Genomic DNA, 27,752 nt, shown 5'->3' with positions numbered 1-27,752 from the left:
GGCAATTAGAGAAGAAATTAAAAAATATATGGAAACAAACGAAAATGAAAATACAACAATCCAAACGCTTTGGGACGCAGCAAAGGCAGTCCTGAGAGGAAAATACATTGCAATCCAGGCCTACCTCAAGAAACAAGAAAAATCCCAAATACAAAATCTAACAGCACACCTAAAGGAACTAGAAGCAGAACAGCAAAGGCAGCCTAAGCCCAGCAGAAGAAGAGAAATAATAAAGATCAGAGCAGAAATAAACAATATAGAAACTAAAAAAACTGTAGAGCAGATCAACGAAACCAAGAGTTGGTTTTTTGAAAAAATAAACAAAATTGACAAACCTCTAGCCAGGCTTCTCAAAAAGAAAAGGGAGATGACCCAAATAGATAAAATCATGAATGAAAATGGAATTATTACAACCAATCCCTCAGAGATACAAACAATTATCAGGGAATACTATGAAAAATTATATGCCAACAAATTGGACAACCTGGAAGAAATGGACAAATTCCTGAACACCCACACTCTTCCAAAACTCAATCAGGAGGAAATAGAAAGCTTGAACAGACCCATAACCAGCGAAGAAATTGAATCGGTTATCAAAAATCTCCCAACAAATAAGAGTCCAGGACCAGATGGCTTCCCAGGGGAGTTCTACCAGACGTTTAAAGCAGAGATAATACCTATCCTTCTCAAGCTCTTCCAAGAAATAGAAAGGGAAGGAAAACTTCCGGACTCATTCTATGAAGCCAGTATTACTTTGATTCCTAAACCAGACAGAGACCCAGTAAAAAAAGAGAACTACAGGCCAATATCCCTGATGAATATGGATGCAAAAATTCTCAATAAGATACTAGCAAATCGAATTCAACGGCATATAAAAAGAATTATTCACCATGATCAAGTGGGATTCATTCCTGGGATGCAGGGCTGGTTCAACATTCACAAATCAATCAACGTGATACATCACATTAACAAAAAAAGAGAGAAGAACCATATGATCCTGTCAATCGATGCAGAAAAGGCCTTCGACAAAATCCAGCACCCTTTCTTAATAAAAACCCTTGAGAAAGTCGGGATAGAAGGAACATACTTAAAGATCATAAAAGCCATTTATGAAAAGCCCACAGCTAACATCATCCTCAACGGGGAAAAACTGAAAGCTTTTTCCCTGAGATCAGGAACACGACATGGATGCCAACCTCACCGCTGCTGTTTAACATAGTGCTGGAAGTTCTAGCATCAGCAATCAGACAACAAAAGGAAATCAAAGGCATCAAAAATGGCAAAGATGAAGTCAAGCTTTTGCTTTTTGCAGATGACATGATATTATACATGGAAAATCCGATAGACTCCACCAAAAGTCTGCTAGAACTGATACATGAATTCAGCAAAGTTGCAGGATACAAAATCAATGTACAGAAATCAGTTGCATTCTTATACACTAACAATGAAGCAACAGAAAGACAAATAAAGAAACTGATCCCATTCACAATTGCACCAAGAAGCATAAAATACCTAGGAATAAATCTAACCAAAGATGTAAAGGATCTGTATGCTGAAAACTATAGAAAGCTTATGAAGGAAATTGAAGAAGATTTAAAGAAATGGAAAGACATTCCCTGCTCATGGATTGGAAAAATAAATATTGTCAAAATGTCAATACTACCCAAAGCTATCTACACAGTCAATGCAATCCCAATCAAAATTGCACCAGCATTCTTCTCGAAACTAGAGCAAGCAATCCTAAATTCATATGGAACCACAAAAGGCCCCGAATAGCCAAAGGAATTTTGAAGAAGAAGACCAAAGCAGGAGGCATCACAATCCCAGACTTTAGCCTCTACTACAAAGCTGTCATCATCAAGACAGCATGGTATTGGCACAAAAACAGACACATAGACCAATGGAATAGAATAGAAACCCCAGAACTAGACCCACAAACGTATGGCCAACTCATCTTTGACAAAGCAGGAAAGAACATCCAATGGAAAAAGACAGCCTCTTTAACAAATGGTGCTGGGAGAACTGGACAGCAGCATGCAGAAGGTTGAAACTAGACCACTTTCTCACACCATTCACAAAAATAAACTCAAAATGGATAAAGGACCTAAATGTGAGACAGGAAACCATCAAAACCTTAGAGGAGAAAGCAGGAAAAGACCTCTCTGACCTCAGCTGTAACAATCTCTTACTCGACACATCCCCAAAGGCAAGGGAATTAAAAGCAAAAGTGAATTACTGGGACCTTATGAAGATAAAAAGCTTCTGCACAGCAAAGGAAACAACCAACAAAACTAAAAGGCAACCAACGGAATGGGAAAAGATATTCGCAAATGACATATCGGACAAAGGGCTAGTATCCAAAATCTATAAAGAGCTCACCAAACTCCACACCCGAAAAACAAATAACCCAGTGAAGGAATGGGCAGAAAACATGAATAGACACTTCTCTAAAGAAGACATCCGGATGGCCAACAGGCACATGAAAAGATGTTCAGCGTCGCTCCTTATCAGGGAAATACAAATCAAAACCACACTCAGGTATCACCTCACGCCAGTCAGAGTGGCCAAAATGAACAAATCAGGAGACTCTAGATGCTGGAGAGGATGTGGAGAAACGGGAACCCTCTTGCACTGTTGGTGGGAATGCAAATTGGTGCAGCCGCTCTGGAAAGCAGTGTGGAGGTTCCTCAGAAAATTAAAAATAGACCTACCCTATGACCCAGCAATAGCACTGCTAGGAATTTATCCAAGGGATACAGGAGCACTGATGCATAGGGCCACTTGTACCCCAATGTTCATAGCAGCACTCTCAACAATAGCCAAATTATGGAAAGAGCCTAAATGTCCATCAACTGATGAATGGATAAAGAAATTGTGGTTTATATACACAATGGAATATTACGTGGCAATGAGAAAAAATGAAATATGGCCTTTTGTAGCAACGTGGATGGAACTGGAGAGTGTGATGCTAAGTGAAATAAGCCATACAGAGAAAGACAGATACCATATGGTTTCACTCTTATGTGGATCCTGAGAAACTTAACAGGAACCCATGGGGGAGGGGAAGGAAAAAAAAAAAGAGGTTAGAATGGGAGAGAGCCAAAGCATAAGAGACTGTTAAAAACTGAGAACAAACTGAGGGTTGATGGGGGGTGGGAGGGAGGAGAGGGTGGGTGATGGGTATTGAGGAGGGTACCTTTTGGGATGAGCACTGGGTGTTGTATGGAAACCAATTTGTCAATAAATTTCAGAAAAAATAAATAAATAAACACAGTATAATCTTATTTTTTAAACATAAATCTATGGTAATAAGAGCAAATCACTCAATAAACATTGAACTGTGCATTTGAATTCATAAATTGCTCTCTTTAGCACTAATCAATAACTATATTTAGCAAGAGATAATATAAGCTAAATCCAAACACAGAAAATAAGTCTAATGTAAAAATAATATAATGTTTGTTTTTGTCTCTTAGCTGGCTCCCTGACTGCATCTCTATTTTCCTAATATGTGGATATGTCAGGAAAAGCTCCCACACAACTAAAAATTTTCAAATTTTTTCCATACCTTTTCTGCCCCCAATTAATCCATCCAGGACTGTTTTAATTTGCTTGCTGGAAAATACTACAAAAAGTCCAGTCAATATATCCATCACCATCTCTTCCGGAGCTTCAAATACAGTTAGAAAAATGGAAAAGCTCAAAGCAGTTGGAAAAGCATTGAGGTTCTAAAGGATGACAGTTGAGATCTTCTGGTGAAAAAAATCTACTTCCTACAAGTCAACAGGTTAAACTCACTCCCAGCTGGTGGCAAGGGTCTTCGAAAAATGGAACATCTTTTCACCACTTCAATTGGCAGATTTAAAATGCTCCTCATCCACAGTGGTGTAGATGTAGCCCTGGATGGTCAGATATTCAATTGCTTGCTTGATGGCCCTGTCGCTCATGCTGGGAAGCTGGGTCTGGAGCTCCTTTACATTATTGCCTTCCTGTTGACGGCATTAATGAATCAAACGCAGAACTTCCTTGTGGTGGTATTTGGCATACACCTGGACATCATCCGTTTTTGATGGAACAACAGGAGCACTGGGCCTAGAGGCTGTTTGGCGAGCTTTATCCAGCATCATATGTGCATTCACCGTTTCCACAATATGTGTGGTGAACTCGTTCATGTCCTCCAGGACGCGGATGTTCAATACCTCAACGCCTTTTGCATCCTTAAAATACTTGAAGATGCCGATCACTTTGACATATACTCCCACTGGAAGGGCTATCCCCTTCTTTCCTTCATTTCTTCTGAGCCACTGATAGACCTCAATAGGCGCGGTGGTCATATTGTCAATTCTGTAAATTATGTAGTTTGAAGCGCTCTCTGCCGATCTGATTATCCCCATGATAGAGACCTGGGAAACTTCAATTTCCCTGATCTTGACGCCATTGTCAACTAGAGCACAGGTGAGCAGCTGGTTTACACAACAAAGTATAATATTCTGGGTTCGGACCCTGGACCTTGGGGGAGCTGCACCATCCTGAGATGGTCGGTCATTGCTTCCAATGGTTCCACCCACTGCAAAGGTGCTGCCATAGCTCTGAATCCCATTTTTCCTCATCTTAAGGACAGTTCAGGCTGATTAGGAGGTAGGCTTTGGCTCTATTTGGTGAGTTCCTCAGGCGTCCTCTGACTTCTACCGTGAGCTACCACAGAAAGCTTGGGAGTGCGACAACACAAGCAGCCTCACGCCCCTGTGGAACCAATCAGCTACCAGAATGCAGCTGCCTTCAGCCAATCAGGACATACCAGCTTCTCAGGTGATCCCCGCAATTCTTTGGTGTTCTCTGGTAATTGCTACACTGTATTTTAAAAGCTTCACATATAATTTCAAGCCTTTCTTGCCATCTTTATAAAAATGCATTTTTACTAGGTACCCCTTCCCTTCATTCCTAAATCCCACAACTTCTTCTATAGTCACTACTTAAATATTCATTTATTCACTCATATAATCAACTGTTCAACAGAAATTTCCAGAGCACATAAGTGCACTATGATAAAGAGCTATAGGTTTACATGGAGAGGGTGCACAAAAATGGTTACTGTTCTCAAGGAACTCATATCCTTGTTCAAGTCATTAAAACCAGAAGCATTCTAGAAGAAATGGCAAGACAGTCACCTTTGAATGATTATCATATTCAAAAGTAAGTCACATCTTACCACTGACTTCTTAAGTTTTTTTATTGTAGAATTAAAATTTTCCAGTTATTCTGACAAATGCACTATAGGTAACAATAAATACTATATTTCAATTTCTACATTAATTCAAATGACCTCTAAATTATTTTCAAGATTCTATTGGTGGGTCAGAGAAATACAAAATGTGGGCCCCATTATATATTAGGAAAAACATAAATAAAATCAAAATGCCATTTCTGTACACTTTTATGTGGTAATTTCTGAACTTAAGATTGTAGCAATTTACAGGAGTATATCCAAGAATATTTTCATATTACACCAAAAATCTATTTTTCCTCATAAAACATTTTATGTTTGTTACAACTAAATATTTTTTATGATTAATAAAGAATATCAGTTATTGGATTCCACCATTGGGAAGGAACTTCTTTCTTAAAAATCCTTTGTAGTTAGAAAATAGCCTGTGTAGAGCTTTGAGTTTATTAATACTATCATTCATTTCTTTTATTGGTTAAAATAATTTAATTTTTGCTATCCCAAATCGCAAAAATATGTGAATAGTAACCCAAAACTTGTAGAATATAAAATTATATTTATTTCTCAGGTTAAAAATGAATACTATCAGAGCCAATATACTTAATTTGTTTTACAAATAAACATATAAAAATTGTTAATCTGTGCATACAAATTACGGAGTAACTGGATACTTAACTGCTTGACCCATGTTTTTTATAATCAAAGAGAAATTAAACATCCAAGTAATATTTGTGGGTGCATGGGTGGCTCAGTCAGTTAAGCATCTGACTTCAGGTCATGATCTTGTGGTTCTCTCTGCCCCCACCCCCCCGCCCGGCTCATACTGTGTCTCTGTCTCTCTCTCAAAAATAAAAATTAAAAAATTTAAACATACAAAATAATATTTGTATGCTTAAAGTTGCACAATATTAGAAATCAGATTAACTATATTTTTTAAATATTTACAACCTTATACTCAAACATGGCTGTTTTATTAGCTAAATGAGAGTGTTGGTCAAAAAACCATGAAGTTAAAATGATATAACTGATTGTATTCCTGACAATTATGTGCAGTACAAATTGTATAAATCATACCAAAGCAGTAAGAATCACCTACCTGACGGGATTGCTGGTTAAAGAAACCCTCAGAGATTCAAGGCAGTTAAGAAGTTTCTCATCTGAAATACCAGATCGTAATTCATGAACATATTCTTGTGAAGACAGGGTGCATTCATGTTTGCTGTTTTTCAGCCCTCCCTATTAAAAAAAAATACCATTTTAGACAGACAACAGGTTTTCAAAAAAACTTTTAAAATAAAATACACAGAAGATGTAAATATTTTACTATAGAAAAATGTGTGCAGAGTGCAATTAACTTAAAAATTCTTGGTTATAGAACTGACATGGTAATATAATGTTATGTATATCTTAACAATCTCCTCATCCCCATTAAAAAAAATTACACTGCGATACTCATGGTCTGAACATGATATGGATTTGAGATAAACTGTCACTGAAAGATGCTTAAATTTGCAATCTAGACACTAGCATTAACGTTAGCTGGTCCTCCTAAACCCACAGGATAAACTTTTAGAAATTATCTTATTAATTTTCTTAGTTAAAATGTTTATATTCTATTCCACAAAATATAGTGAATACAAGTTAACACAAAACATTATGTATCACCCAAATCTATTCAAATATATCAAAGAATTAGCCTACCTCTGAAAAACCATGAAAAGTTACTAAAATGTAAAACAATACAGTTTCCATTTAGCATGTTATTCAAATTAGTCTAAAGTATTCACTAATCCCAAACTGTTTCTTCCTATGTTACTCCCATGTTGTACATTAATCTTAAAAGTCATTAAATGCATTTATCTTATAATAACTAGTTTTTACCTTACTTTCCGATATGTATGGGGTTATTGCTAGAACTCATTACCCCATCGCTGCTCCTTAGCTTCATCATCTTGCTATAACTTTGTAAGCAGTTTGGGGAAAACACTGAGAGTAAAACCTCATCAACACATTCATGTACTAATAACTCACAGTTTCAAATTCTAGACATACATAATCATAAGTAACCCAATCCTATATTACAAGTGTATCCCATGAATTAAAATTCTAGTTTGCACTGCCAATGAGAATGCAAACTGGAGCAGCCACATTGGAAAACAGTATGGAGGTTCCACAAAAACTTAAAAATAGAACTCCTTTATACCCCAACAATTGCACTACTAGGAATTTATACAAAGGATAAAAAAAATACTCATTCGAAAGGGCACATACACCCTAATGTTTATAACAGCACTATCAACAATGTCCAAATTGTGAAGAGCCCAAATGTCCATCAACAGACGAATAAAGAAGATGTGGTGTGTGTGTATGTGTGTGTATGCATCTGTGTGTGTGTGTGTATACATACACACACACACACACACACACACACACACACACATACATATATACTGGAATATTACTTGGTGATCAAAAAGAATGAAATTGTGCCATTTGCAACAAAGTGGATGGAACTACAGTATATTATGATGCCAAGCAAAATAAATCATACAAAGACAAATATATGATTTCACTCATGTGTAATTTAAGAAACGAAACAGATTAACATAGGGGAAGGGAAGCAAAAATAACATAAAAACAGAGGGAAACGAAACATAAGAGTCTTTTATTTATTTTTTTAATATGAAATTTATTGTCAAATTGGTTTCCCTACAACACCCAGTGCTCAACCCAACAGGTGTCCTCTGCAATACCCATCACCCACCCTCCCCTCCCTCCCACCACCCACCAAACCTCAGTTTGTTCTCAGTTTTTAAGAGTCTCTTATGTTTTGGCTCCCTCCCTCTAACCTTTTTTTTTTCCTTCCGCTCCCTCATGGTCTTCAGGTAAGTTTCTCAGGAGCCACATAAGAGTGAAAACATATGGTATCTTTCTTTCTCTGTATGACTTATTTCACTTAGCATAACACTCTCCAGTTCCATCCACGCTGCTACAAAAGGCCATATTTCATTCTTTCTCAATGCCATGTAGTATTCCATTGTGTATATAGACCACAAATTCTTTCTCCATTCATCAGTTGATGGACATTCAGGCTCTTTCCATAATTTGGCTATTGTTCAAAGTGCTGCTATAAACATTGGGGTACAAGTGTCCCTAAGCATCAGCACTCCTCTATCCATTAGGTAAATTCCTAGCACTACTATTGCTGGCTCATAGGATAGATCTATTTTTAATTTTTTGAGGAACCTCCACACTGTTTTCCAGAGTGGCTGCACCAGTTTGCATTCCCACCACCAGTGCAAGAGGGTTCCCGTTTCTCCACATCCTCGCCAGCATCTATAGTCTCCTGATTTGTTCATTTTAGCTACTCTGACTGGCATGAGGTGGTATCTGAATGTGGCTTTGATTTGTATTTCCCTGATGAGGAGCGATGTTGAGCATCTTTTCATGTGCTTGTTGGCCATATGGATGTCTTCTTTGGAGAAGGGTCTATTCATGTTTTCTGCCCATTTCTTCACTGGATTATTTGCTTTTCGGGTGTGGAGTTTGGTGAGCTCTTTACAGATTTTGGATATTAGCCCTTTGTCCGATATGTCATTTGAAAATATCTTTTCCCATTCCGTTGGTTGCCTATTAGTTTTGTTGATTGTTTCCTTTGCAGTGCATAAGCTTTTTATCTTCATGAGGTCCCAATAGTTCATTTGTGCTTTTAATTCCCTTGCCTTTGGGGATGTGTCAAGTAAGATATTGCTATGGCTCAGGTCACAGAGGTTTTTTTTCCTGCTTTCTCCTCTAGGGTTTGGATGGTTTACTGTCTCACATTGAGGTACTTTATCCATTTTGAGTTTATTTTTGTGAATGGTGTGAGAAAGTGGTCTAGTTTCAACCTTCTGCATGTTGCTGTCCAGTTCTCCCAGCACCATTTGTTAAAGAGACTCTCTTTTTTCCATTGGATGTTCTTTCCTGCTTTGTCAAAGATAAGTTGGCCATATTTTTGTGGGTCTAATTCTGGAGTTTCTATTCTATTCCATTGGTCTATGTGTCTGTTCTTGTGCCAATACCATGCTGTCTTGATGATGACAGCTTTGGAGTACAGGCTAAAGTCTGGGATTGTGATACCTCCTGCTTTGGTCTTCTTTAAATTACTTTGGCTATTTGGGGCCTTTTATGGTTCCATACAAATTTTAGGATTGCTTGTTCTAGTTTTGAGAAGAATGCTGGTGCAATTTTGATTGGGATTGCATTGAATGTGTAGATAGCTTTGGGTAGTATTGACATTTTGACAATATTTATTCTTCCAATCCATGAGCACGGAATGTCTTTCCATTTCTTTATATCTTCTTCAATTTCCATCATAAGCTTTCTATAGTTTTCATCATACACATCTTTTACATCTTTGATTGGGTTTATTCCTAGGTATTTTACGCTTCTTGGTGCAATTGTGAATGGGATCAGTTTATTTATTCGTCTTTCTGTTGCTTCATTATTAGTGTATAAGAATGCAACTGATTTCTACACATTGATTTTGTATCCTGCAACTTTGCTGAATTCATGTGTCAGTTCTAGCAGACTTTTGATGGAGTCTATCGGGTTTTCCAGGTATAGTATCATGTCATCTGCAAAAAGTGAAACCTTGACTTCATCTTTGCCAATTTTGATGCCTTTGATTTCCTTTTGTTGTCTGACTGCTGATGCTAGCACTTTCAGCACTATGTTAAACAACAGCAGTGAGTGTGGACATCCCTGTTGTGTTCCTGATTTCAGGGAGAAAGCTCTCAGTTTTTCCCCATTCAGGATGATATTAGCTGTGGGCTTTTGATAAATGGTTTTGATGATGTTTCAGTATGTTCCTTCCATCCCGCCTTTCTCGAGAGTTTTTATTAAGAAAGGATGCTGAATTTTGTCAAATGATTTTTCTGCATCGATTGCCAGGATTATATGTTTCTTAACTTTTCTTTTATTAATGTGATGTATGACATTGATTGATTTGTGAATGTCGAACCAGCCCTGAAACCCAGGAATGAATCCCACTTGGTCATGGTGAATGATTCTTTTTATATGCTGTTGAATTCGATTGGCTAGTATCTTACTGAGAAGTTTTGTATCCATATTCATCAGGGATATTGCCCTGTAGTTCTCTTTATTTGTTGGGTCTCTGTCTGGTTTAGGAAGCAAAGTAATGCTGGCTTAATAGAATGAGTCTGGAAGTTTTCCTTCCCTTCCCATTTTTTGGAACAGCTTGAGAAGGATAGGTATTATCTCTGATTTAAATGTCTCATAGAATTCCCCTGGGAAGCCATCTGGTCCTGGACTCTTATTTGTAGGGAGATTTTTGATGACTGATTCAATTTCTTCGCTGCTTATGGGTCTGTTCAAGCTTTCTATTTCCTCCTGATTGAGTTTTGGAAGTGTGTGGGTGTTTAGGAATTTGTCCATTTCTTCCAGGTTGTCCAGTTTGTTGGCATATAATGTTTCATAGTATTCGCTGATAATTGCTTGTATCTCTGAGGGATTGGTTGTAATAATTCCTTTTTTATTCATGATTTTATCTGTTTGAGTCCTCTCCCTTTTCTTTTTGAGAAGCCTGGCTAGAGGTATATCAATTTTGTTTATTTTTTCAAAAAACCAACTCTTGGTTTCATTGATCTGCTCTAGACTTTTTTTAGATTCTATATTGTTTATTTCTGCTGTGATCTTTATTATTTCTCTTCTTCTGCTGGGTGTAGGCTGCCTTTACTGTTCTGCTTCTATTTCCTTTAGGTGTGCTGTTAGATTTTGTATTTGGGATTTTTCTTGTTTCTTGAGATAGGCCTGGATTGCAATGTATTTTCCTCTCAGGACTGCCTTCGCTGCATCCCAAAGCGTTTGGATTGTTGTATTTTCATTTTAATATCTTTTCATATATTTTTTTAATTTCTTCTCTAATTCCCTGGTTGACCCATTCATTCTTTAGTATGGTGTTCTTTAACCTCCAGGCTTTTGGACCATTTCCAGTCTTTTTTCCTGTGGTTGCTTTCAAGTTTCATAGCATTGTGGTCTGCAAATATGCATGGTATGATTTCAATTCTTTTGTATTTATTGAGGGCTGTTTTGTGACCCAGTATGCGATCTTTCTGGGAGTATGTTCCACGTGTACTTGAGAAGAAAGTATATTCTTTTGCTTTGGGATGCAGAGTTCTAAATATATCTGTCAAGTCCATCTGATCCAATGTATCATTCAGGGCCCTTGTGTCTTTATTGATCCTGTGTCTAGATGATCTATCCATTGTTGTAAGTGGAGTATTAAAGTCCCCTGCAATGACCACATTCTTATCAATAAGGTTGCTTATGTTTGTGATTGTTTTATATTTTGGGGGGATCCCATATTCAGTGCATAGACATTTATAATTCTTAGCTCTTCCTGATGGATAGACCCTGTAATTATTATGTAACACCCTTATTCATCTCTTGTTACAGACTTTAATTTAAAGTCTAGCTTGTCTGATACAAGTATGGCTACTCCAGCTGTCTTTTGACTTCCAGTAGCATGATAGCTAGTTCTACATCCCCTCACTTTCAATCTGAAGGTGCCCTCAGGTCTAAAATGAGTTTCTTGTAGACAGAAAATAGATGGTCTTGTTTTTTAATCCATTCTGATACCCTATGTCCCTTGGTTGGAGCATTTAGTCCTTTTACATTCAGTGTTATTTTGAAAGATATGGGTTTAGAGTCATGGTGATGTCTGTAGGTCATGCTTGTAGTGATGTCTCTGGTACATTGTGGTCCTTGCAACATTTCACTCACAGAATTCTCCTTAGGATCTCTTGTAGGGCTGGTTTAGGGGTGATGAATTCCTTCAGTTTTTGTTTGGGAAGACCTTTATCTCTCCTTCTATTCTGAATGACAGACTTGCTGGATAACAGATTCCCAGCTGCATATTTTTTCTGTTTGTCACATTGAAGATTTCCTGCCATTCCTTTCTGGCCTGCCAAGTTTCAGTAGATAGTTCTGCCACTAGTCTTATAGGTCTCCTTTTATATGGTAGAGCGTGTTTATCCCTAGCTGCTTTCAGAATCTTCTCTTTATCCTTGTATTTTGCCAGTTCCACTGTGATATGTCATGCAGAAGATTGATTCAAGTTACGGCTGAAGGGAGTCCTCTGTGACTCTTAGATTTCAATGCCTTTTTCCTTCCCCAGATCAGGGAAGTTCTCAACTATGATTTGTTCAAGTACACCTTCAGCCCCTTTCTCTCTCTCTTCTATTTCAGGAATTCCTATGATATGGATATTGTTCATTTGACTGCATCACTTAGTTCTCTAATTCTCCCCTCATACTCCTGGATTTTTTATCCCTCTTTTTCTCAGCTTCCTCTTTTTCCATAATTTTATCTTCTAATTCATCTATTCTTTCCTCTGCCTCTTCAATCCGAGCTGTGGTCACCTCCCATTTTATTTTGCACCTCATTTATAGCATTTTTTAGCTCCTCATGACTATTTCTTAGTCTCTTGATCTCTGTAGCAATAGATTCTCTGTTGTCCTCTATACTTTTTTCAAGCCCAGTGATTAATTTTATTACTATTATTCTAAATTCTTGTTCTGTCATATTGCTTAAATCATTTTTGATCAATTCATTTGCTGTCGCTACTTCCTGGAATTTCTTTGGAGGAGAATTTTTCCATTTCGTCATTTTGGATAGTCCCTGGCATGGCGCAGAACTGCAGGGCACTTCCCCTGTGCTTCCTGGAGTAAGTTGCATTGGTGGGTGGGGCCGCAGTCAGTCCTGATGTCTGCCCCCAGCCCACCACTGGGGCCACAGTCAGAGCGGTGTGTACCTTATCTTCCCCTCTCCCAGGGGCGGACTCACTGTGGCAGGACTCACTGTGGAGTGGTGTGGCCCCTGTCTGGGCTACTTGCACATTGCTAGGCTTGTGGTGCTGCTTCTATGGGATCTGGGGTATTAGCCAGGGTGGATCCACAAGGTGCACAGGGGCAGGAGGGGCAGGCTTAGCTCGCTTTGCTGTTGGTGGTCCCCTGCAGGAGGGGCCCTGCAGCACCGGGAGGGAAGCAGGGAGACCAGTCAGAGGGATGGATCCACAGAAGCACAGCACTGGGTGTTTGCATGGTGCAAACAAGTTCAGTGATGGGAACTTGTTCCCTTTGGGATTTCGGCTGGGGGATGAGAGAGGGAGATGGCATTTCCCAGTGCCTTTGTTCCCCCGAGCTGAGCTTTGTCTTACAGGGCTCAACAACTCTCCCTCCCAGTGTCCTCTCACCCTCCTGCTCTCTGAGCAGAGCTGTTGACTTATAACATTCCAGATGTTAAGTCCCACTGGCTTTCAGAACTCACAGAGTCCGGACCCTCCACTTTTGCAAGCCAGAGAGACTCAGGGTTTCCGCCTTGCCAGGCGGGCTGCCCTTCCACTGCCCCGGCTCCCTCCCACCAGCCTGCGTAGTGAGCACCACCTCTCAGCCCTTCCTACCCTCTTCCATGGGCCTCTTGTCTACGCTTGGCTCCAGAGAGTCCGTTCTTCTAGTCTTCTGGCAGTTTTTTGAGTTATTTAGGCAGATGTGGGTGGAATCTAAGTGATCAGCAGGACACGGTGAGCCCAGCGTCCTCCTAGGCCACCATCTTTCAAGCTTACTTTTCCATAAGAGTCTTTTAAATACAAAGAACAAACTGAGGGTTGCTAGAGGGGAGTTAGGTGGGGGGATGGGCTAAATGGGTGATGGGCATTAAGGAGGTCACTTGTTGGGATGAGCACTGGGTGTTATATGTAAGTGATAAATCACTAAATTCTATTCCTGACATCATTATTACCCTACATATTAACTAACTTGGATTTAAGTAAAAATAAAACAAAAATTCTACTTTGAGTCCCATTTTCCAAGTTCATACTAATTACACTTAGTTTCTGTAAGTATCTAAGCTAGAATAAGGAAAGATTTATTTTTTCCAATTTAGTAGAAGTCATATCATTAGAAGGTACAGAATTTACAAAATAATGTGTATGGCACCTGGGTAGCTCAGTCAGTTGGGCATCTGACTTCGGTTCAGGTCATGATCTCATGGCTTGTGAGTTTGAGCCCCGTGTCGGGCTCTGTGCTGACAGCTCAGAGCCTAGAGCCTGCTTTGGATTCTCTGTCTCCCTCTCTCTTTGCTCCTCCCCCATTCATGGTCTGTTTCTCTCAAAAATAAATAAACATCAAAAAAATTAGTGTTAATAATGAGAAATGGATTTCCTAGGTATTTGTCTTTTATTGAGAATCATTCCTGAATATAGAAATTGTAGATCATTCTTAATGTCTGAATTGTTTTTAAATTCCACTGAATAGGAAGTAAATGTTTGAAGTCTGATAAAGTCTTATATAGGGGAATCGTATTCCCTTATAGTGCTGCATCACTATCACTACTATAATACTCAAGACATTGGGACAGAGGTCATTATTTGTGTCTATCACTCTTTGAGACACTGAACTCCATGTATGCTAAGAATCTAACACAGTGACTCAATTTAGTGAGCTTCAACAGAAGTGTAGTATTATTGAATCTGTCCATAACAATTACAGAACAAACAATGCAATTTCATAATTTTAACCCAAATATTTTGTGTAATGCACACTAACTTGATTTTTCTTTTTTTTAGTGTATACAGATATTTAAGAATTCTACTACCGAATGAATCATGACATAGATGGCAAAGTAAAACCATCATCATGAAATCATTTCCACATTTGTATAACTTATTTACCCAACTCTTAAGGCTGCAGATCCAAGTTAACATTTATAGCATGAAATGTTACAAGTCAGCAGTCACAGTCCACTTTCATATGATCCTCAAACTCATTGTCTTAATTAATGGATAATAAGACCCTACTAATCTTTCCCTGGAAGCTTGTACATGAGTTTATTACTGTAAATGACCTTAGTATTTGCTGTTTTCTATGCCTGGAGGATTCATACTCCTGACCTCTATATTGCTAACTCATCATCGAAGTCTCAGCCCAACATTCCTCTCCCCACCACTCTCATCATCATGTCATTTTTAATCTCATTTACAGTATTAACTCTATGTAGGTTTATATTGTTTAGCACTTTACTAGAATCTTGCCTACCTTATTCACCACTGTGTCTCCAGATTTTAACACAATGTCTGGCACACAGTAAGTACCCAGAACATATTTCTTAAATGAATTAATTAATTAATTAATTAATGGTGAATAAACAAATGGGTTAATGTCTGATGAGTTTCAGCATGCTGAAACTTCAGAACTTAGTTTAGTTTTGCTTCACAATATTACCCTTCTGAGATGTTACAATATATTCAGAAATGCAAGTGCAGAATACATAAGTTGAGACTATATATGGCATCCTACAAACAGCTCAAACTGCCATAGAGTTTGAATTGTGGCCTTCTTACTTACCTTCTAGGTAATTGTTGAGCAGGCTATTCAACCGATCTCTATAAACCTGTTTGCTCATCCACAATATAGAGTAATAAACACGGACCCCTCATGTTTATTATGAGGATTAAGTAAGACAAATCATATAAAGTGTTTAAAACATACATTCCATATGTGCTGTCTGAAAGACAAAGTAAACTTCTCAGAAATGGTTATTCCCTTCTTCTATATGGTCATGTCTGAGATATTCCTCATGGAACAAGTAAGACAGCCCAAAACCTTGGGAATCCCGATTCCTCCAAGTCTTAGAATCAGGTTTCATTATGTAATTTAGGATACTTGGCGGTCATAAGGAGTGGAAGCAATCTAATGGAGCAATACAAAAAATAACCTTATAAAACAAATCCCTTTTACGAAGCTTTCAAGGGTCTTAACGTAAGTTCATATTTGAAGATTATGAAAACATAATAGCATATCAAGGAGGGGACTATGCTTAAATATCAGCTCTTCTAACAGCCTCATTACAGAAATTATCAAGGTGACTGTCCAAGTTCACAAATTCGTGAGTTTGCAAGAATAAAACACTGATATTCTGATGCTCAGGTTACTCGTTTTCCAATATATGTCATTTTCTGAATGTCACTTTTTGAATAAAAAATTGAAGTTACAAGTATTTAATTCTGAAATCTCTATTAAAAATGCCAAGGTATCTTCAACACAACCAATATGGTGCAAAATAATGTTCAAGAAATCACCTAAAAACAAAACAGTGCAATAGATTAAACTAATTCTCACTATATTTAATAGGGCTGTCATACAAGAATGACTTATTATTAACACACTGTTCTGATACTGAACAAAGGAAACAACTAGATAATGCAGAGATAATAATGGAAATTTTAATTAGGTGCTCTGTATGAGATTAATGAAAATTACCACTGTGCCCGTTTGATCTTTAAAAAATAATGCAAAGCTAGCAATTATCATACATCATGCTTTTCCAAAGCTAGGCTAACAAAAAGCTTCCCTAAATTGAAACCATTCCTTAATTTGAAAACCATTAAGATAGAGATACTTGTCAGTGTGACTATGCTTATATTTTCTAAGATACCACAAACACAAACACACACACACACACACACACACACACACACACACACACACTGTGGGCCACTTTAATAATTACATTCTGTTAACTCTGACATCAAATGCCAGTATCAAAACCAAATAAATAATATTCCAAAAAGAACATTTTAGGTTTGCATAGGATATACTACTTGATATTTTTTATTTATAAGTTTTTATTTTAATTACAATTAGTAAGTATACAGTGTTATATTATTATAGGTGTACACCATGGTAATTCCATACTTCAATAAAACACTCTGTGCTCATCCCAACAAGTGCACTCCTTAATCCCCATTACCTATGTAACCCATCTCCCTGCCTCTGGTAGCCATCCCTTCCCTGTAATTAAAAGTCTGTTGCTTGATTTGCCTCTCTCATTCTCTCTTATTTTTTTCTCTATTGCTTGTTTGTTTTGTATCTTAAATGCCACATGAATGAAATGACATGATATCTGTCCTTCACTAACTGGCTTATTTCACTTAGCATAATACTCTCTAGCTCTATCCATGTCACTGCAAAGGCAAGATTTCATTCTTTTTTATGGCGGAGTAATTTTCCATTGTAAATATATACACCACATCTTCTTTATCCATTAGTCAGCTGATGGACACTTGGGCTATTTCCATAATTTGGCTATTGTAAATAATGTTACTGTAAACATAGGAGTGCATATATACATTTGAATCAATATTTTTGAATTCTTTGGATAAATATACTAAGTAGTGCAATTGCTGCATCATAGGATAGTTCTATCTTTAACTTTTTGAGGAAACTCCATACTTTTTTCCAGAGTGAAGGCAACAGTTTACATTCCCACCAACAGTGGAAGAGGGTTCCCATTTCTCCACAACCTTGCCAACACCTGTTGTTTCTTGTGCTTCTCACAGGTGTGAGGTGATATCACATTATACTTTTCATTTGCATTTCCCTGATGATCAGTGATGCTGAGCATCTTTTCTGGGTCTGTTGGCCATCTGTAAGTCTTCTTTGTAAAAATGTATATTCATGCTTTCTACGGTTTTTTTAACTGGGTTATTTGTTTTTTTGAGTGTTGAGTTTTATAAGTCCTTTATTATAGATTTTGGATACTATCCCTTTAAGTTCTTTACAGATTTTGGATACTAACCCTTTATTAGATATGCCATTTACACATATATTCTCCCACTCAATAGGTTCTCTTTTAGTTCTGTTGTTTCCTTAACAGTGCAGAAGCTTTTATTTTGGTGTAGTCCCAATAGTTTATTTTTGCTTTTGTTTCCCTTGCCACAGGAGATACATTTAGAAAGAAGTTACTACAGCCAATGTCAAAGAATTTACTGCCTGTGTTCTTCTCTAGGATTTTTACGGTTTCAGGTCTCACATTTAGGTCTTTGATCCACTTTGAATTTGTTTTTGTGTATGCTGTAAGAAAGTGGTCCTGTCTCACTCTTTTGCATGTTGCTGTACAGTTTCCCAAACATCATTTGTCAAAGACACTGTCTTTTTCCCATTGAATAGTCTTTCTGGCTTTGTCAAAGATTAATTGGCCATATAATTGTAGATTCACTTCTGAGTTTTCAATTCTGTTCTATTGTTCTTTCTGTCTGTTTTTTTGTGCTGGTACCTTACTACCTTGATTACTACAGCTTTGTAATATAACTTGGAAGTCCGGAATTGTGATGCCTGAAGCTTTGCTTTTCATTTTAAAGATTGCTTTGGCTGTTACAGGTCTTTTGTGGTTCCATACAAATTTTAGGATTGGTGGTTCTAGCTCTCTGAAAACGGCCAGTGGTATTTAGATAGGGATTGCAATAAATGTGTAGACTGCTTTGGGTACTATAGACATTTTAACACTATTTGCTCTTCTAATTCATGAGCATGGAATGTCTCTCCATTTCTTTGTGTCCTCTTGAATTTCTTTGATCAGTTTTTATATAGTTTTCATAGTTTTCAGTTTTTATATAGTTTCAGAGTACAGGTCTTTCACCTCTTAGGTTTATTCCTAGGTATCTTATTATTTTGGGTACAATTGTAAATGGGATTGTTCAGTAAAAGTTTTACTTCTTCCTAACCAATTTGGATGCCTTTTATCTCTTTTTGTTGTGTGATTGCTGTGGCTAGGACTTCCAGTACTATGTTGAATAAAAGTAGTGAGGAATGGACATCCTTGTCTTCTTCCTGACCTTAGGAGAAAAGCTCTCCATTTTTCCCCATTAAGGATGATGTTAGATGTGGGTTTTTCATAGATGACCTTTATTATGTTGAGGTATGTTCCCTCTAATCCTACTCTGTTGAGGGTTTTTATCATATATGGATGTTGTACTTTGTCAAATGCTTTTTCTGCATCTATTGAAATGATCATATGGTTCTTATCCTTTCATTTATTGATGTGATGTATCACATTGATTGACTTATGAATACTGAACCACCATTCCAGCCTAGGAATAAACCCCACTTGATCATGTGAATCATTTTTTTAGTGCATTGCTGAATTGGGTTTGCTAGTATTTTATTAAGAAATTTGGCATTGATATTCATCAGGATATTGGCCTATAGCTTTCTTTTTCTGTGGTGTCTTCATCTGGTGTTGGTATGAGAAAGATTTTATTTTTAATGGGCTTATATTTTTCTCAAATTTGAGAAAATGTCAGTAGAAGGCGCTGGAAAGATTTAGGCGGTGGAGTGACATATATATATCTGTATTCTAAATGATGGGGTGGACAGGGAGGTAGAAAATCAGCTGGGGGAGATAATGGAAGCAGATTTGACTCTTTTAAATTCATCAGGGAAGCATATGATGATGTGCTATAAATGCTGCAGTGGATTAGAGATTCATTTAGGACATACACTTATTTTACCTAGGTAAGTGAATGGGGATGCTGGGCTAGGTAAGACAGAAAAACTAAAATGTTAATCAGGTTTAAGCAACCCCTCTGAGCTCAGTGATAATGTTACCTTAATTTTTACAGAACAGGAAACTGAGGCTTAGAATACTTGGGCAAGACCAGATTACTAGTAAGTGGTAGAATTTGATCCCAAGTCTCTCTGACTCTGAGGCCCGTGTGTTTAAGCACCAAGCAACTCAGCCCCCAAATTAGTATTGATAAATTTGAATTCAAGATAAATTCCCATACAGATAAACTCCTAATAGTGCAACTTCTGTGTTGTAGGGTAGTTATACTTTTATCTAATTTTTTTTACATTTATTTATTTTTGAGACACAGAGAAAGACAGAGCACAAGCTGCGGATGGGCAGAGAGAGAGGGAGACACAGAATCTGAAGCAGGCTCCAGGCTCTGAGCTGTCAGCACACAGCCCAACACAGGGCTCAAACTCACAAATCACAAGATCCTGATCTGAGCCAAAGTCTGACGCTCAACCGACTGAGCTACCCAGGTTCCCCTAAGGTAGTTCTATTTTTAACTTTTTGAGCAATTGCCCTACTAGGAATTTATCCAAAGAATACAAAAATTCTGATTCAAAGGGGTACATGCACCCCAATATTTATAGCAGCACTATCAACAATAACCAAATTATGGAAAAAGCCCAAATGTCCATCAACTGATGAATGGATAAAGAAGATGTAGTGTGTGTGTGTGTGTGTGTGTGTGTGTGTGTGTGTGTACAATGGAATACTACTCAGCAATGAAAAAGAATGAAATCCTGCCATTTACAACAATGTGGATGGACTAGACAGAATTATGCTAAGTGAAATAAGTCAGAGAAAGACAGATAACAGGATTTTACTCACATGTAGAATTTGAGAAACACAAAGATGAACATAGGGGAAGAGAAGGAAAAATAAGATAAAAACAGAGAGGGATACAAACCATAAGAGACTCTTAAATACAGAGAACTGAAAGTTTCTGGAGGGCTGGTGGGGAGATGGGCTAAATGGGTGGTGGGCATTAAGGAGGGTGCTTTTCAGGATGATCATTGGATGTCATATGTAAGCAATGAATCACTGGGTTCTACTCTTGTAGCCAAGACTACACTGTATGTTATCTAACTTGAATTTTAAAATTTTAAGAAAATCAGGGAACTGTTTACATTTAGAAGCAGACAGGAGGAAGGACAAAATACAGTATTTTAGAGATAGACAACAGTGAGAGGGAGAGGATATTTTAATTTGTATATATGCACCTGAACACTCAATTTTGCCTTTATGTGATCTGATCTCTAAAAAATTATCACACCATTAATAGTGACAGATTTTACAATAAAATCAACTAGTCCATAAATGTTCAGTGTATTTAAAGATATTGATACATTTGGGATAAAATAGTACTTTTGTAAGACAGTCTTCTGGTTGGTGTTTAAAAGAAGAATTTGTTTACATTAGTATATGTAAATTCTAAAAATACTTGAAGCTGATCTTTCTTGGTTTCATTTCAATAAACTGATTTTATCTAGCCACATCAAACATTTGTATATTTTTTAATGGTAGTGATGGATTGATACATTATTCAAGCTTTTTTGTGATAAATAATCTATGCTGCATGAAAACAAATTCTATTTCTCAAATAGTATACAAAGAATATCACAAAATACCTCTTGCTCAAAGCCATAGCCTAACTTGAAAGAACAAGCTGATGAGAATACCGAGCTAGTACTTGAGCATGCAGTCTTCATAAGGTTTTTTATAAAAGTATAAACAATGTTCTGGCTCAAAAGGACCACATATCATGTAGCAGTTAGAGGTTACGCCAATAGAAGCAGCAGTATAATTTTACCCAATATGATGGCATTACTTTCATAGATTACCAACCATTTTTGCTGGTAGCATTCTTACCTCTAAAGCCCTAAGTTGTGAATATGAACATAAGAAAACACATATTCTTGTTTCATCAAAATGATTATTCTAAAAATAATATTACTTCGTGTTCCACATTTGATGTTTTATTATTTCCGCATGTCATCTATTTCTTAGAGAGGAAATTAATATAATCTAACACTTCAACACACACACACACACACACACACACACACATCTCTAAAAGGCTTCATTTCCTTCTATTGCTACCCAAAGTAAAATGTCGATGTTAAATATCCTCAATAGTTAAGATAATGAGTAATGTCTTTATAAACCTCCTTCACAAAAAGAATGAATCTTTCAACCTATCAAATATATCCAGTGAGGGATTTGTACAGCAAAGAATAAAAAGTACAATTTGTGGGTAATGATTAAGTATATCTTTACAAATAAAACAATTTAGACTATACAGCCCTGACATCAGTCAGAGGGCTTTGTTGCCAATTCATATTCATTTAAACAACACAAAGCAAAACAACAAAAAAATCTCAGCCATCTGGAACTCAGTAGGTTAATGCACTATTTTGACATTTCCAACTAGTACAACTAAGGGTAAAATACTTTCAAAAGAAGAAGCTGCTATGTGTCTTTAGGAAAAATAAGGGATCTTCCAAAAACAAAAAACCTTAAGATTTCTTATGCTTCTTCAAAAGTTGTGACTTGTCACTTGCAAGTATTAATAATTTTATGCAGATCCACTTAGTCAAAAATAAAGAGTTTGTAGGAAGAGTAAGACATTATCCTAAACACTGAGAAGAATGGGAACATGCATTAAAGTTTCTGTCTGGCAAGATATATTCATGCAATATCAAAGTCTGATCTCATCTCTAATAGCATGCATACTCATAAATTGCATTTATATATAAAACTAACACATTATAATTTATTTACTTGCTTAATATAATGGGAGGAAACTAACTTTGGAGTCATTGAGATTTGTTTTTCAATCCAGAATCTCCTACTTAAAACTGTACTGTGGTGCCTGGGTGGCTCTCAGTCAATTAAGTGTCTGACTTCGGCTCAGATCATGATCTCACAGATCATGAGTTCAAGCCCTGTTCTGTTAGCAAAGAGCCTGCTTGGAATTCTCTTTCTCTCCCTCTCTCTCTGCCCCTCCCCCCACAAAATAAACTTTAATAAAAGGAATGTTTAAGTGTACAAGTAACAATTTTTCAGAGTTTATTATGTCTTAAAAATTCTTTTGAGGATTTAAATATAAATAAATGTAAAGTGTCTAGCACTATGCCTTGCATATAACTAGCTATACAATGGATATTTATTACCAACTACCTTTTATAAAAATTTTTAAGTATTGTTGACATACACTTAAAATAATTTCAGGTTAACATCTAATTTCTTGAGTGTACTATGTGCTGTGCTCACTTTGGCAGTACATATACTAAAATTCAGTGTACCATGTGCCACTCACTGTACTAACAACTCACTTTACATTTATTATCCTAATCCTTATCAACAACTCTGCAAAGCAGTAATTATCCCCAATTTACAAATGAGAAAATTGAAGCTCACAAAAGAAATTATCTGAGGTCACACAGCTAGTAAGCAGTAGAGATTCAAACTCTGGTCTATTTGAAGTCCTTGCTGGGGCCTACAAAGTCCTGTGAAATTTTGCCCCTTCCTACCTTTTACAAATTCATCTGACTCCATCCACCATCCCTATTCACTACTCTCCAACCACACTGGTCCCTTATCTGGCACTCAAATGTTCTAAGCTCATTCCCACATTAAGGCCTTCAAAAGTATTCTTCCCCTATGCTCTTGGAAAGCTTTTTTCCTGAATTTGTGCGTGGTTGTCCCCTTCCCATTATTCAAATACCACCTGCTCACATAAGCCTTCAATTACTCTGCTATAAGATGCATCCCACCATTAAAATAGCATGCCACAACAACCGCCTCACTCTGTTTTAGTCTTTTGGGGGCTCTAAGTACAGACTGGCATTTTCTTTGTTTTCTCATCTACCCAGTGAGAACAAACTTCTCACCTTCAGTCAGATTCTCTTACTTTTAGAAGGCTATACCCTCTATGAGTCCTGGAAACAACTCTCTCAATTCCTAATGTTACACAAAACTGCAAATCAATCCTCATTTTTCATCACACTGAGACCCATAAATCAGTCCATTTGATCTGTCTGGTCTCCTGATCAGTAAACATCTCACATATATCATTTTAGATAAGCAGAAGGTATTGTGGGAGATTGTTAGACTAGCTTGCCAATTAAAACACAACACCAGTAATAGTAAGGAGGCAGTGTGCTAAAGAGGGATACTTACTCAAGTAGATATTATAGCACGTAGACTTTAAGCTTTGTTCAATCACCGGTTGCTTTGTGCCATTAGACACACAAAGGTTCTGTGGGTGAATCTGTTCCCTCCCCTTATGAAAATGAGGTTGTTAGGCTAGAAGACTATCTCTAAGGTTATGTGCACATTAAACATTCCAGAGTGTGGGGATAAAATAAGAATTAAAGATATTATGTGAGGACTTTAAAAAAGAGTGGCCCCTATCAAAACAAAAAAAATGGAGAAGTACACACATCCCTGAAAGCCTAATTTATCCCCAAAAGTGATATTGCATTGAGACTCTGAATTGCCAAAATTTCACTTTCTTCTTTGACCCTGCATAGATACCAAGAGGTAAAGATATTACTGACTCTCAAGATTACTTACTGCTCCATCATCAGTCTCCTAACTCTTTACTTCATCCACCAGCCACTGTAAGTTTTGCTCATTGAGCAAACTTCCTCAAGGGCAGTAACTTTTTTGTCATGATTTACATATTTTTTAAGAAAATATATATTACTCAGCATGTGATATACTTTCTCTTACTAAAACTTTAAAAAATCCTAGGGTTGGTAGAGGAGCTTCTTTGCTCCCATATATTTGTCATTTACTGAAGCACACAAATCTCAATGGGGGGGGATATTTTTATAAGAAATATCATAGAGATGAGTACATTTATTGATGTAGATCTCACAATAATTTGTGACAATTCAGACAATATGGTATGTGCCATCACCACTAAATATGGTAAAAAGATTTAAACTATTTTGAAATATTAATGACATTCTAAAGCATTCAAAACCAAGGTATTTCTCTCGGAATACTAAAAATTTCTGCACACCCATTATCAAACTGGCTGTCTCTGAAAACAAACTAAAACAAAAATTAAAGGTCAAAAGTTCTACTTGCATCCCAGAAAATAATTACTGCTATGGCTTTACACAAAGCATAAGTTCTTGGTGATCAAAACAGAACCACTTTAAAATATCTAGACCCAGTATAGCCTGTATGTCAGAAATGTGAATCCTTTTTCTTTTTTAATGTGTATTTATTCTTGAGAGAGAGAGACAGAGTGTGAATGGGGGAGGGGCAGAGAGAGAGAGAGAGAGAGAGAGAGACTATTAGTCACACTCTCTCATCACTTTGGCATTTCTCATTGTCCTAAAATGCAGTCCACGATCACTTATTCTTCAAAGTACTACCTCAGTTGTCAAGGCAACAAAGATAAGAAATTTAGAAAAAAATTACTACTGCAATATCAGAGAGTAATAAACCAGCACAAAAAATAACATTCCAAGTGTACAAAAAATATACCATGTTACATACTGCCTTCAGAATAAGTTGTGTAATATTAAATATGTATGTAAGATAACACACTTTGTTTAGTACATTAATTTGACAGTGCAAGACATGCAACTATTCAGAAATTATGCATTTATTGATGTAAAATGCAGCTAATGAAACAAAAAATCTTGCCATAATTGATGTAAAATACAGCTAATGAAACAAAAACAGTCTTGCCATATGGTGAGACATAATGCTGGTAGAAACATGCAGGCTTAGCATAATCTTTCAGGAAAGCCATCTGGTAAGAAGAACCAAGAGACTCAAAATGCATATATGCTTTTTGACCTAGTAATGATACTTCTAGGAATCTATCACAGGAAATAATCTGAATTTTGGACTGAGCTCTATGCTCCAAGATGATCATGACATCATTTTTTAATAGGGAAACTTGTAAATACCTTAAGATATCAAATGTAGGGAAGTAAGCAGGTAAACTATGGCATCTATTTAAAACTTAATATTATGGGGGTGCCTGGGTGGCTAAGTTGGTTGAGCACCCCACTCTTGGTTTTGGCTCACATCATGATCCCATGGTCATTGGATAGAGTCTCCATGCCCAGTGTGGAGCATATTTGGGATTTTCTTTCTTTCCCTCTGCACCTCTCTCCCACTTGTGTACTCTCTCATTCTAAAATAAAATAAATAAAAATAAAATAAAATGGAATGTTATGAATAAGCCAGAGATACCTGCTGAGGGTAGCTAACCTGGATGCCGGTTTTTTGCTGAGCTTTACCTTAAATCCAAGCCCCTACACAGTCATGTGACTGTTTTTGTGCCAATACCATGCTGTCTTGATGATGACAGCTTTGTAGTAGAGGCTAAAGTCTGGGATTGTGATGCCTCCTGCTTTGGTCTTCTTCTTCAAAATTATTTTGGCTATTCGGGGCCTTTTGTGGTTCCATATGAATTTTAGGATTGCTTGTTCTAGCTTCGAGAAGAATGCTGGTGCAATTTTGATTGAGATTGCATTGAATGTGTAGATAGCTTTGGGTAGTATTGACATTTTGACAATATTTATTCTTCCAATCCATGAGCATGGAATGTTTTTCCATTCCTTTATATCTTCTTCAATTTCCTTCATAAGCTTTCTATAGTTTTCAGCATACAGATCTTTGACATCTTTGGTTAGATTTATTCCTAGGTATTTTATGCTTCTTGGTGCAATTGTGAATGGGATCAGTTTCTTTATTTGTCTTTCTGTTGCTTCATTGTTAGTGTATAAGAATGCAACTGATTTCTGTACATTGATTTTGTATCCTGCGACTTTGCTGAATTCATGTATCAGTTCTAGCAGACTTTTGGTGGAGTCTATTGGATTTTCCATGTATAATATCATGTCATCTGCAAAAAGCGAAAGCTTGACTTCATCTTTGCCATTTTTGATGCCTTTGATTTCCTTTTGTTGTCTGATTGCTGATGCTAGAACTTCCAACACTATGTTAAACAACAGCGGTGAGAGTGGGCATCCCTGTCGTGTTCCTGATCTCAGGGAAAAAGCTCTCAGTTTTTCCCCGTTGAGGATGATGTTAGCTGTGGGCTTTTCATAAATGGCTTTTATGATCTTTAAGTATGTTCCTTCTATCCCGACTTTCTCAAGGGTTTTTATTAAGAAAGGTGCTGGATTTTGTCAAAGGCCTTTTCTGCATCGATTGACAGGATCCTATGGTTCTTATCTTTTCTTTTATTAATGTGATGTATCACGTTGATTGATTTGCAAATGTGAACCAGCCCTGCATCCCAGGAATGAATCCTACTTGATTATGGTGAATAATTCTTTTTATATGCTGTTGAATTCGATTTGCTAGTATCTTTTTGAGAATTTTTGCATCCATATTCATCAGGGATATTGGCCTGTAGTTCTCTTTTTTTAATGGGTTAAGCTTTTAAACCAGAGAGAATAGCTAGTACAGAGGCCCTAAAGTGGAAAAGACTGGGTATATTCAAGAGAAGGCTACTGTGGTTGGAGGACAATGAACCAGGGGAAGAGTGACAGACTTACTTTACCAGTCCTCCTTTGATGGACATATTGCATCCAATATTTTTGTACATTTATCTTTGCATATTTGAATAAGATTAAGTATAGGTAAATTCCCAAAATCTGAATTGCTGAGCCAATATAAATATCTGGAAATTTCCCTCCAAAATGATAAGGAAAAAAGTGGTGTCAATAGAAGTGTTTGTTTCCCATGGCCTCTCTTACACTGTTAGCATATTACCAGACACTGGGGTGCCTGGGTGGCTCAGTCGGTTGAGTGTCCAACTATGGCTCAGGTCATGATCTCATGGTCTGTGTGTTCCAGCCCTGCATCAGGCTCTGTGCTGACAGCTCAGAGCCTGGAGTCTGCTTCAGATTCTGTGTCTCCCTTTCTCTCTGCCCCTCCCCCGCTCATGCTGTCTCTCTCTCTGTCAAAAACAAATAAAAACATTAAAAAAAACACTGTGAAGATGAACATGGTACCAATTTATAAGTGACAATATTTTTTAGCAAAATATTTTTTAAAAAAGGAAATGTAAAAGAAAGAAAATAATTGTAGTAATCTAACAATTTACATCAAATTTTGAATTTTTTAAATGAAA

At 37.0% G+C, this 27,752-nt stretch overlaps 1 protein-coding gene across 5 annotated transcripts in view; it reads right to left on the bottom strand.

The window, feature by feature from the left end:
* The window catches only part of DIAPH2 (diaphanous related formin 2), a 984,211-nt gene that overhangs the window by 803,114 nt on the left and 153,345 nt on the right, over positions 1–27,752 (bottom strand). For all 5 annotated transcript variants that reach the window (XM_047843487.1, XM_047843489.1, XM_047843490.1 and 2 more), the window contains one exon: positions 6,321–6,460. In XM_047843487.1, coding sequence (XP_047699443.1) covers positions 6,321–6,460 — 140 coding nt within the window. The remainder of the gene's footprint in view (positions 1–6,320; positions 6,461–27,752) is intronic.

This window comes from Prionailurus viverrinus, chromosome X (assembly GCF_022837055.1).
Source record: "Prionailurus viverrinus isolate Anna chromosome X, UM_Priviv_1.0, whole genome shotgun sequence".
In the NCBI taxonomy this organism is placed as follows: Eukaryota; Metazoa; Chordata; class Mammalia; order Carnivora; family Felidae; genus Prionailurus; species Prionailurus viverrinus.
The sequence above is the reverse complement of the archived record's forward strand: the minus strand, read 5'-3'. Positions and strand labels throughout refer to the sequence as shown.